Consider the following 12350-nt stretch of genomic DNA (forward strand, 5'->3'; position numbering starts at 1 on the left):
TCTACCATGAATTTCTTGAGTGACTTAAGGTATCATTCAAACAGCCATCGTGAGTTAAGAGTTCTGAGTACAAATAACAAATTTATCTTGATATTTAGAAAAAAAACGATTTACTCTCTGAGGTTTGTTCATAAAAAAAAAAAACCTGTTGTGTGCATTTTAATCTCCAATTCTAATACCTAACACCATAATACTTCTAAGTCTGTAACTTAATTTTAGGTTTAATTTTAAAAACCCTGTCTTGTTATATCTGGTGAAAGAGACTAGAAAACATTATGTAGAAAAAAAAGCAAGAGACTAATTAAATGATCTCAATATAAAACTTTACTAAAAGGCTTTTAAAAAGCCTCTTAAAACAACCTAAAAATCAGAATACTTTTGGCAGAAAAATTAGCAGCTATGAACAAAATTAACATTACATAATATTTTATCAAGAACTGAATTATGATAATGTGGTTTACATATATTAGAATGATTTGCAACAAGCTTTTTTTTTTAATCAGACATCAAACCTCTTTACTAAAAAAAAATTTTAATGTAGTTTAGCACTTCTGGGAGATTGTTCCCAATCAATGACAGTAACACAATTTAGAAGATGACAGATAGCCTATCTTTTCATTAGAGACCTATCCAGGTAAGTCTTGCCAAATAGTTATGAAATTATATTCAATAATCAGCATTCATAAGAACTCAAGATAAAACAGTAACTCTGGTCCCCTCATCTATCAGTATATATACTTGGCATCAGAAATCATACCATTAGCAAATACATAATTTTTGAAATTTTTGAAGGAAAAAAAGCTCACTTTAGAATAAGTGTCAATCTACATTTTTTTATGCTTCCCCTGACACACTATTTCCACCACTCTTCATTTTAACAGTGTTTTCTCCTTGGTTGGTGGTATATTACTGCTTCTTAAAGACCAATCATACCCAGCAGTCCAAGGTCATCAACTCCTCTGCAGATGAAGTGAGCTACAAAGAGCAAAAGAAGACCAATGCATTTAAACAGAAAAACATCCGCCCTACTTAGCAAGGCAGAAGCCCATCTCTAAAACATTTTTAACCCAAGGTTGCTTTATAATTAGTCCTACAAGTCCAACAGTATTACACTCTCATTGTCTATTGTTGGTTTTGACATAAGTTCAAACCTTAAAATATATACTAGAATTTCCAAGTTACATACTCTGGAAACATAATTGAGTTTCTATATTAGGATGAAATCTCTTCAGTTTTGTGTATTTGGGTATGAAATCTCAACCCCAGTCACTGTGATACAAAGAGTGTAGGAGAACAAGGAGAGGATACCCAAGCCTCCGGGAGCCATGATAGGGGAATTATCCATGCAAACAGACAAATGTCTTCTGAATTTAATATGTTAGCACAGTCGTAGGTAAGTGATTTAATGCAGCTCATAAATGCAGCAGCCCCTGTGTTGTCATTGCTCCCACTTAAGAGTAGCTCAGCTTTGCCCTGTTTGTTTAGAAAGGGACCCCTGTCCTGCCCACGGAGCACAGGGCTGCTAAGTAGCACCAGCTCTCCACCATCTGGGAGCTATGCTTCCTAACCCAGAGCCTCTCACCCTTAATTTCCACTCAACTTTCAGGAGGAAGACTACATTTAGGTCAGTAAGGATATGACCAAAAATAAGTAAACAAATAGGGATAAAAATAGGAAATAAATATGAACTCCAATGGAGTAAAACTTCCTATAGATCTGATTAAAAGGTAAAACTATTTGTAAATAAAAAGTCAAAACCAAGTAAGATACATCTCTATTTTTGGTTTCATTCAAAAGTCGCCTTCATTCTTGGCAAACTAGCTATGTGGCATGATATGATCTACTTTTCATTTACACTGTATTTCTCTATTAAAAATCATTCCTTAATAAGGACTTTTCATATTAAAAATTCTAAATGTGTATAATAAATATTGTATTAAAATATTTTAATATTTACAATTGGAAAAAGTATATACTGTCATCAGTCATCTCAGGACTACCTCTTCAATTTCATCTTCTACAGATTCAACTACTTTTACTGCTGGTTTACTGTTTGCATGTTTCAATCGGTGTCTATTTAGATTAAAACTTCTTCCTTCGCTGAGGAAAAAGTCATCATTTTCATCACGTTCTCTATCCCTACTGCTCTTATCCCCAGGGGGAAAACTGAGAGAGTCAAAGTCTCCTTTGCCGGCAGCCAGAGAATTTGGGTCACTGCTTTTAGAGGAAACGGTGCTGCTGCTGCTGCCACTGGCACCAAATAACTGTTCCATCAGATGAGCTTTTTTCTCTTTTCTTGTAATTAAATCTACACTGTCTTTACCAAGTTTCTCTATACTGTTTCTTTGGAGATCCAAAAGGCCACTCTTCTGGCTAAATGGATTTGACGTTTTTGCAAATGTGTTTTTTGCAAATGAAGGCACATAGCTGCCAAATGCAAGCTCATTTGGAGAGGCTGGGCTTCTAATACTTCCTGGATTCTGACCGTCTCCTTTTGTAGCAAAGTGGCTGATGTCTTGCAAATGATGCCCATTAAACACTCTCTCTGAGGATTCATAGAACATGGATGTTTTGGGGCTTCTGTCTGGGAAGTGCAGTTTTGATTCCAAATCAGGTGGCAATGGCAGAGGAGGGCATTTTAGATTCCGAGAATCTTGAAGTTCTCTGTTGATTTCATTCAGTTTAGCAAGTAGCATTTCTCTCTTCAGCCTTTCTTCTTCCTCTTCTTCTAATTTACCAATGTTTTGAATTTGGTACATTTCCATTTGGTATCTTCCAGTTTCCAATGCGGGCTTTTCTTCTCTCTCCAGCAAAGATACCTTGTCTTTTTCCTTTTTAGCAAGTTCTTCTCTTTCCCACTCTGCATGAAATCAAATTAAAAAAAAAATGAGATTTTATAGGAGTCAATATCTTTAGGAAAACTCAATTCTCATCTTTTACAAAACAGTCTAACTTAGTTATCAGCACAGTGAAGATGAACACTGTAAATTTCATTGCTATACTTGATAGTCTGGAATTCAAAAAGAATATACTTAATGTGTACTGTATTTAAAATTCACATTTATAGAAAGAATTTTGTTCTTCAGTTTAGAGATAGGGAAGAAGGGTCTCTATTTTTTATACCTAATATAGTGCGGTACACTGAATAGAGAGTGATAGATGGATGGGGTGAGTTTATTTTAAAATTAAAAATAAACTGAAACTCTAGATGTCATACCATGAGAAGGACACAACATCATGTATATAGTGTTCTTACTGAAGATACATTAAGTTGAATCTAAGAGAAAACTTCAGATAAACCTCAAATGAGGAATTTTTAAAAAATGGGTCTTTATTCATCAAAAATGTTAATCTCACAAAATATTTAGAGAAGGCTGAAGAGATAGAACTAAATGCAATTCATGATCATATCATGGAGAAGAAAATGCTATTAAGGACAATACTGTGTCAACTGACAAAACTGTAATATGGACGGCAGATTAGAGAAATATGTTGTATCAAAGTTAAATTTTCTGAAGTTGAAAACTATACTGGAATGATGTAAGAAAATGTCCTTATTTGGGAACAATACACATGGAAGTATTTTAAGGTATGGGCATGAGATATACAACTTTTAGAAGCTTTAGAACATTTTCACTGATGTTAGAGACCATTCTATACAAACTCCAGAAAAAAAAAAAATCAATAAGATGGAAAGAAAGGACCAGTCTTCTGTTACTTTATTCCTTTTCTCAGTACCTAGACACAACAGACATACTATCTAATTTTCTATTCTATATTTTAACATGTGGAAGCATCTCCCTTTGTGCATTAGCCAACAGGAATAGATTTTCTAATTTACCTGTTACATTGCTCTAAACAGACACTAAAAATACACATAGATACAGTAACTGTAGCAATAGTTAGGCGACAGTTTTATGTTCCATTAACTTTAAGGGGAAAAAAAAGGATTTCTCTGTAAGACTAATGAAATATATGCAGAGGATTAAAGTCCAGGATCCCTCTCACCTATACATTTAAGATATTTTATCCAGATGGAAATGAATTTATTCCTGAACTTCATTTTCAATATCTGAAGCTGTATGAGTTGGTTCCCTAAACTTCCATACTAATGGTTGAATACATTAAAGATTTGTTTTACATACTAAAACCAAAGAAAACTTACAGGAATATATTTGGGGCCTCATAATTCATTGATTTTCATGTTTTGGCCAGTCTGACGGTCAAGCCAATAAAGTGTATTGTCTTTGATTATCTCTTCATCAAGTTTTAGTTAATTTATACACAAAAATTTTCCCTTTCATCTGAATTCTACTTCATCCGAACTTTCTGAAGGTAACTGTCCTTATTACCTAACCCCAAATAGCAACTTAACAGTCATTTTTTCCCTTCCTTAAAAACTGTATTGAAATGTTTGATTCCTAAAAGACCATCCCCCAACACTGTATCAACCTTTTCTTGTTCTGTATAACCAATTCACTGTGCAGCTGGAAAATATGAGAATATTAAGGGATGCTAACCCTTTCTTTACCAAAAGATGCTGATTCATCTCTTGATTAAACAAATTCTTTTCTTACCATCCTCCGGCTTCTCAACCTCCTGTTTTACAACACGGAATCCTTGATCTTTCACAAATTTTTCTTCTCTTTTCACAATTGGGTTTAGCATCCCTGCTTCTTCATGCTCACCTCTTTCTTGCAATTCCAGGTCCTATTACATATATATATATTTTTTTTAAATGCAAGTTCACAAGTTAAAAGGGAGAAAAAGCCATTTAAATATCATAGATTTATCTCCCATTAAGTATGACACCAAGTTAGAAACTAAATTTTAATTTAATAAAGCAGTAAATCACAAGTTACCACCCTCTGAAAGATACTTCAAAGGCACATAAGATTATTTTAGTTCAAATTTTTCTAAAAAGTAGAAGACATATCAGAACCAATAAAATTAAAGCCAATACTCTACAAACAATTCTGAAGAGATATGTTTCAGAAGTATCCTTGCTTTGTACATTTTCACAGCAAAATCTGATTAATTCAGTTAACCAGAAAAGGCTATTAACAACGTACGGAGAGGCCATGGGAGAAGGTGCTGAGCTATAATACAGGCAGTAACAACTGCACTGAATTTTTCAAGTTTATACTATAAATTTTATAATAAATATTTAAATAAATAAAATGTAAACCCAAAATTACTTGTTCCTTATGGTCCCTTTAACATGTGTGTGTAATTTTTCTGAATAAAAGTAAAATACCTATTACAAAGTATAGCAGAGAATTGTCCCTAGTATCAATTTTCCTCTTCTTTTTAGTTACAGAATCCCTGAGAGCTTTAGCAGGGCATAGGACTGCTCAAGTAGAGACTACATTTGCTAACCTCACTTGGAGCTAAACGGACCAAAGGGATGTGAGTAAAAGTACAGATGCAACTTCCGATCACATTTATAAAAACAAAAGCTGCTTGCCCTCCACTTTGTTCCTCCTCCTCACAAGGGTGGTGAGCCAATTCCAACCATACAGAGGAGGACTACACTCTTTAAGATGGAAGAACATTAAGACAAAGGATGACTGCCAAGAAATAAACCTATCTACCTATCCTGGACTACACACTGACCTTCAATCTATTACATAAAAAAGAAAATCTGCATCTTGTTTGAGCCACTGTATTTGGGGTCTCTTTCCAACAGGAACTTATTGGTCTGTACTTTAATAACATTCCCATTTGCTAAGACCCTTTAAAGTGGCAGGAAGTCTTAAGAGCCTTATAAACTCTGTGATTAGTTATTACCACAACCCTGATGGGTAGCCCATCCCTCTTTTATACACTAGGAAACTGAGGCTCCAGGAAGTCCCAACTAAAATGTTAGAACCAGAATTTAATTAAAAAACAGTGCTAACTCCAAGGCTGTACTCTTTTCACCCTATCAGGTTGCTACTGTTCATGCTGAATCTTATAAAGACTATTTTTTAATCCTTTTAAAGTTAAGAATGAGTTTCTATTCCACACTTTACCCTTTTCAAAAAGAAAACATGATCTAGTTTCAATGACAGTGAAAATATAGGAAGAAAGACACTTAGCACATACAGCCCAAGAATCAAATCAGACCATCCTGTCTGGTATTACCACAAGAAAAGAGTTCAGAGTCACTGGGAAACTTACAGGGCACAAAAACATAGGAATATGTGAAATATGCTGGATCCCTGGTATATTATTTTCTTTGGGATTTAAATTGTAAACACAAAATACAGAAATCTCTTAAGAAAAGAACCTTCTGGTATTCAGTATAAAAGTCCTTTTCGATGAAGGTCCAATACAGACTCCCCTGAATTTCGCTCTAATGGTTAGTTATATAAAGTCAGATTGAACTGCAAAGACTTTGCTCAACATTCAATTAATCTATAAAATTCTCATATAATAAGGCCAAAAAAATATGTAGACTAATTGTAAAAAATCATTTGAAAAGTACTATAATTTACTATTAAATATAAGGGCAAGGAGGATTTTTAGATTATCTGATTATTAGATATCTGATTCTTCTTCTTCTTATTAGATTACATAAAAAGTAAGAAACTGCTATCTCCAATCCAGAAGGTACAACTAACCTTCCTGAAGCATCTGAAAGATGCAATGAGTTGATCCAAAGGGATTTAATAAAATACATAGGTGTTACCTCTTTTGAAAAGGTTACTTTCATATTTACAGTTATGGCACTAGCTTCATTGCTAACTTTTAAAACACTTGATACTATGTTTTTTGGAGTAACTTCAAACCTAGAGTTTAGTACCTAATCATGTTTCTAAACTCACCAAAGTAAGACGTTCAGGTTCTTCCCATTTGTTTTCATAACACATAACTGTTTGTGGTGTTATAGGAAATTCTTCCAGCTCGAAGTCATCACTGGTTTGTACTCCTTTTGTACATTGGTCTATAAAATCACTTTGGCATGCAGCTACCATGAAAATTACAAAAGAATTTTTCTAATCATATTGAACAGTGCTAAGACATGGAATTTAACTGCTATATGTTCACCATCTACACGAGATAATGCATGTTTTGCTCAGCTCTGTGCCTACCCACTATTACTATTTTTGTTTCTAGGGTTAACTGGCAATTCTGTGACTCGAGAACAATTTAAACAGGTAAACCCTATTAAGCTTTTACAAAATTTGTTTTTAACTTTCTGCAATTCAAAAAAGGAAAAATTATACTTTTGTTTAAAAAAAAGCAAAAAAAAATGCATAATGCCGAAGTACTTATGAGTGAAATGACTGCTAGGATTTACTTTGAAATACTCTAGAAGTAGAAAAAAATAGATGAAGTAAAATTAGTAAAATATGTAACTATTAAAGCTAAGTGATGCATAATAAAGGTTCATTGTAATATAATCAACCTCCGCTCAGAAGTATTCTTACATATTTTCATAAAAGTTTCAAAAATAATTATAAGAAAAACATTAAAAATTATGTAAAACATAATTTAATGACCTCAGGAAAAACAGAAAGTTGACAAGATTTCTGAAAATTAGCTACGAGGAAATTTAAGTTTACTTCAAAGAAGTTTTTTCCCTGCCTTCTACTTCAGAATTATTTGATTTTACTATTAATAAGTGACAACTACAATATGTTTTTCAACAGTAATAGCCACTATACCATTTTTTCTTGATCTAAGTTCTTTTTCTTTCTTTGGAGAAGACTTTGGCAGACGATTAGAATATATGTTTTTTATATCCAGTTCTCTCTCCTTTTCCTGAAAAGAAACCCATAATACAATTAAGGATGTAGAGTATCAGTTTAAAATAAAACAAAAATTCTCACCTCATCAACTGGTATTTTCCTCACCAAACTGGAATATATTATACCTAGTTCAATTTCCCTTCTTACCTACCAAACTATAGAAAGGAATGTCTCTAGAACATCTAGGTTAGGGCAGAGAAATGGTTCTCCCTAAAAAGTGCAATATGTACTGGCAATCAAAATAAATGAGCACAAATAAGGCAAAATTCATTTTCTACCCACTCCTACCTGATGGAGCTAGTAACTATCTTAAACTGTCTTTCAGACTTAGTAACAGAGCCCAAAATAATTTTGTTAGCATCTTTCAAATGTGGGTTTTGAATTAGTTAAAAATTAGAGGTTTAAAAAATTTTTTTTCAATGTTTATTTATTTTTGAGAGACAGAGCATGAGTGGGGGAGGGGCAGAGAGAAAGGGAGACATAGAATAGAAGCAGGCTCCAGGCTCCAAGCTGTCAGCACAGAACCCAATGCAGGGCTGGAGCCCATGAACAGTGAGATGAACCTGAGCTGAAGTTGGATGCTTAACTGACTGAGCCACCCCCAAAACTAGACGTTTTTTAAAACACAGTATTCTTTATCATTTTGGGACTATGGGTCTGAGAATTTGATTAACAAAATGAAAATTCTATGTAAGATAATGAATAAACATTCAATTTTGCACAAAATTTCCAGCCATCAATGACCTCTGGATAGAATTAAGAACACCTTTAACAAAATTAAATAATGTGAATGCTTCCTCTCAACACTGTGAAAATGAAGGGCATTACTTGAAACAACTTTTAAAATAATCATGGCGTTATCTGAGGAAGAACACTGGATTATTCAACCATGCAACAGGGAAAAACTCCAGTTCCCATAATTTCCTTTTAGGATTTCATAACTTATTTCAGTTATATCATTCCTATTAGGATTCAATGTTTTCAGTTTTGGCATGTGTTATAGTGACTATATTACCAAAACTTTTCTTCAAAAGTACCAAAGAGAATATTAGAATTTTGTAAATCACAATGTACCAACTTACAAATATGCTTTAAAATGTTGACTTTTTAGGGACGCCTGGGTGGCTCAACCATCTGACTTCGGCTCAGGTCATGATCTCTTGGTTTGTGAGTTCGAGCCCCCCGTCAGGCTCTGTGCTGACTGCTCAGAGCCTGGAGCCTGCTTCAGATTCTGTGTCTCCCTCTCTCTCTGCCCCTCCCCTGCTCACAGTCTGTCTCTCTCTGTCTCTCAATAAAAAATAAACATTAAAAAAAGTTAAAAAAAATAAAATGTTGAGTTTTCAACCAATATATATTATAAATTAAGTAACTCCTTTCGAAAATTTTTTCATTTATTTTGACAGACAACATGCAGGTGCCTGTACATGCATGCCTGGAGTAGGGGCAACATGAGAGAGAGAGAGAGAGAGAGAGAATCCCTAGCAGGGTACAGAGCCCAGATCCCGAGGTGGGGCTCAATCCCATGAACCATGAGATCATGACCTGAGCTGAAATTAAGAGTTGAACGTTCAACTGACTGAGCTACCCAGGCACCCTGGTGTAAATTACATAGTACCAACTTACAAATATGAGTAAATGTTTTAAACATTTTTTTAAAGTTTTTTTTTTTTTTTAACGTTTTACTTATTTTTGAGAGAGAGAGAGCACATGCACAAGGGGGGCAAGGGCAGAGAGAGGGGAAACAGGATTCCAAGCAGGCTCTGTGCTGACAGCAGAAAGCCCAATGCAGGCCTGAACCCACAAATTGTGAGATCATGTCCTGAGCTGAAGTCGGCTGAGCCACCCTGGCCCCCACAAATATGAGTAAGTGTTTTAAAATGTTAAGGTTTTTTGTGTTTTTTTTAATATAATTTATTGTCAAACTGGCTAACATACAGTGTGTAAAGTGTGCTCTTGGTTTTCAGGGTAGATTCCCGTGGTTTATCGCTTACATATAACACCCAGTGCTCATCCCAAGGAGTGCCCTTCTCAATGCCCATCACCCATTTTCTCCTCTCCCCTACACCTCATCAACCCTCAGATTGTTCTCTGTATTTAAGAGTCTCTTATGGTTTGCCTCCCTCCCTCTCTAACTGTAACTATTTTTTTCCCCTTCCCTTCCCCCTTGATCTTCCATTAAGCTTCTCAAGATCCACATATGAGTGAAAACATATGATATCTGTCTTCCTCTGACTTACTTCACGTAGCATAATACCTTCTAGTGCCATCCATGTTGCTGCAAATGGCATGATTTCATTCTTTCTCATTGCCAAGTAGTATTCCATTGTATATATAAACCACATCTTTATCCATTCATCAGTTAATGGACATTTAGGCTCTTTCCATAATTTGGCTAGTGTTGAAAGTGCTGCTATAAACAGCCCCTATGAATTAGCACTCCTACGAACTGTATCCTTTGGATAAATTCCTAGTGGTGCTATTGCTCGGTCATAGGGCAGTTCTATTTTTAATTTTTTGAGGAACCTCCACACTGTTTTCCTGAGTGCCTGCACCAGTTTGCATTCCCAACAGTGCAAGAGGGTTCCCTTTTCTCCACAACCTCGCCAGCATGTGTTGTTTCCTGAGTTGTTAATTTTAACCACTCTGACCGGTGTGAGGTAGTATCTCAGTGTGGCTTTGATTTGTATTTCCCTAATGATGAGTGATGTTGAACATTTTTTCATGTCTGTTAGCCATCTGGATGTCATCTTTGAAAAGTGCCTATTAATGTCTTCTGCCCATTTCTTCACTGGACTGTTTGTTTTTCAGGTGTTGAGTTTCATAAGTTCTTTATAGATTTTGGATACTAGCCCTTTGTCCGATATGTCATTTGCAAATACCTTTTCCGATTCTGTCAGTTGCCTTTTAGTTTTCTGATTGTTTCCACTGCAGTGCAGAAGCTATTTATCTTGATGAGGTCCCAACAGTTCATTTTTGCTTTTAATTCCCTTGCCTTTGGAGATGTATCAAGCAAGAATTGCTGCAGTTGAGGTCAAAGACGTTGTTGCCGGCTTTCTCCTCTAGGGTTTTGATGGTTTCCTGTCTCACATTTCAGTCTTTCATCCATTTTGAGATTATTCTTGTGTATGGTGTAAAAAAGTGATCCAGTTCCATTCTTTGCATGTTGCTGTCCAGTTCTCCCAGCATGATTTGTTAAAGAGACTGTCTTTTTTCCATTGAATATTCTTTCCTGCTTTGTCAAAGATTAGTTGGCCATACTTTTGTGGGTCCAATTCTGGAGTCTCTATTCTATTCTACTGGTCTATGTGTCTGTTTTTGTGCCAACATCATACTGTCTTGATGATTACAGCTTTGTAGTAGAGACTAAAGTCTGGGATTGTGATGCCTCCTGCTTTGGTCTTCTTCTTCAAAATTACTTTGGCTATTCGGGGTCTTTTGTGGTTCCATACAAATTTTAGGATTGTTTGTTCTAGCTTTGAGAAGAATGCTGGTGCGATTTTGGTTGGGATTGCATTGAATGTGTAGATTGCTGTGGGTAGTATTAACATTTTAATAATATTCACTCTTCCAATCCATGAGCATGGAATGTTTTTCCATTTCTTTGTGTATTCTTCAATTTCTTTCATAAGCTTTCTATAGTTTTCAGCATACAGATCTTTTATATACTTGGTTAGGTTTATTCCTAGGTGTTTTATGGTTCTTGGTGCAATTGTAAATGGGATCAATTTCTTGATTTCTCTTTCTGTTGCTTCATTATTGGTGTATAAAAATGCAACTGATTTCTGTACATTGATTTTGTACCCTGCAACTTTGCTGAATTCATGGATCAGTTCTAAGAGCCTTTTTGTGGAGTCTTTCAGGTTTTCCACGTAGAGTATCATGTCGTCTGCAAAAAGTGAAAGTTTGACTTCTTCTTTGCCAACTTTGATGCCTTTTATTTCCTTTTGTTGTGTGATTGCTTTCACTAGGACTTCCAACACTTGGTAAACAGGAGTGGTGAGAGTGGACATCCCTGTCATGTTCCTGATCTTAGGGAGAAGCTCTCAGTTGTTCCCCATTGAGGATGATATTAGCTGTGGGCTTTGCATATATGGCTTTTATAATGTTTAGGTACGTTCCTTCTTTCCCAACTTTCTTGAGGGTTTTTATTAAGAAAGGATGCTGTATTTTGTCAAATGCTTTTTCTGCATCTATTGACAGGATCATATGGTTCTTATCCTTTCTTTTATTAATGTGATGTATCACATTGATTGACTTGCAAATACTGAACCAGCCCTACACCCCAAGAATGAATCTCACTTGATCATGGTGAATAATTCTTTTTACATGCTGTTGAATTTGATTTGCTAGTATCTTGTTGAGAATTTCTGCATCCGTGTTCATAAGGGATATTGGCCTATAATTCTTTTTTGTGGGGTCTGGTTTGGGAACCAAGGTAATGCTGGCTTCATAGAATGAGTCTGGAAGTTTTCCTTCCATTTCCGTTTTTTGGAACAGCTTGAGAAGGATAGGTATTTATTCTGTTTTAAATATCTGGTAGAATTCCCCTGGGAAGCCATCTGGCCCAGGACTCTTATTTGTTGGGAGATTTTTGATAACTGATCCAATTTCTTC

At 35.2% G+C, this 12350-nt stretch overlaps 1 protein-coding gene across 2 annotated transcripts in view; it reads right to left on the minus strand.

The window, feature by feature from the left end:
* Positions 1-361: 361 nt before the first annotated feature.
* LCA5 (lebercilin LCA5) overlaps positions 362-12350 on the minus strand; it is a 68305-nt gene continuing 56316 nt past the window's right edge. Inside the window, exons 5-9 of one of the 2 annotated variants that reach the window (XM_042939216.1) lie at positions 7653-7749; positions 6810-6952; positions 4578-4710; positions 2001-2860; positions 362-975 (exon numbers count right to left, since the gene is read on the minus strand). In XM_042939216.1, the coding sequence (XP_042795150.1) occupies positions 928-975; positions 2001-2860; positions 4578-4710; positions 6810-6952; positions 7653-7749 (1281 nt within the window). In that variant the 3' untranslated portion in view covers positions 362-927. Of the gene's footprint in view, positions 976-1957; positions 2861-4577; positions 4711-6809; positions 6953-7652; positions 7750-12350 lie in introns of both variants that reach the window. The other variant, XM_042939217.1, reaches the window with a different exon arrangement.

The sequence above is a fragment of the Panthera leo genome, chromosome B2 (assembly GCF_018350215.1).
Source record: "Panthera leo isolate Ple1 chromosome B2, P.leo_Ple1_pat1.1, whole genome shotgun sequence".
In the NCBI taxonomy this organism is placed as follows: Eukaryota; Metazoa; Chordata; class Mammalia; order Carnivora; family Felidae; genus Panthera; species Panthera leo.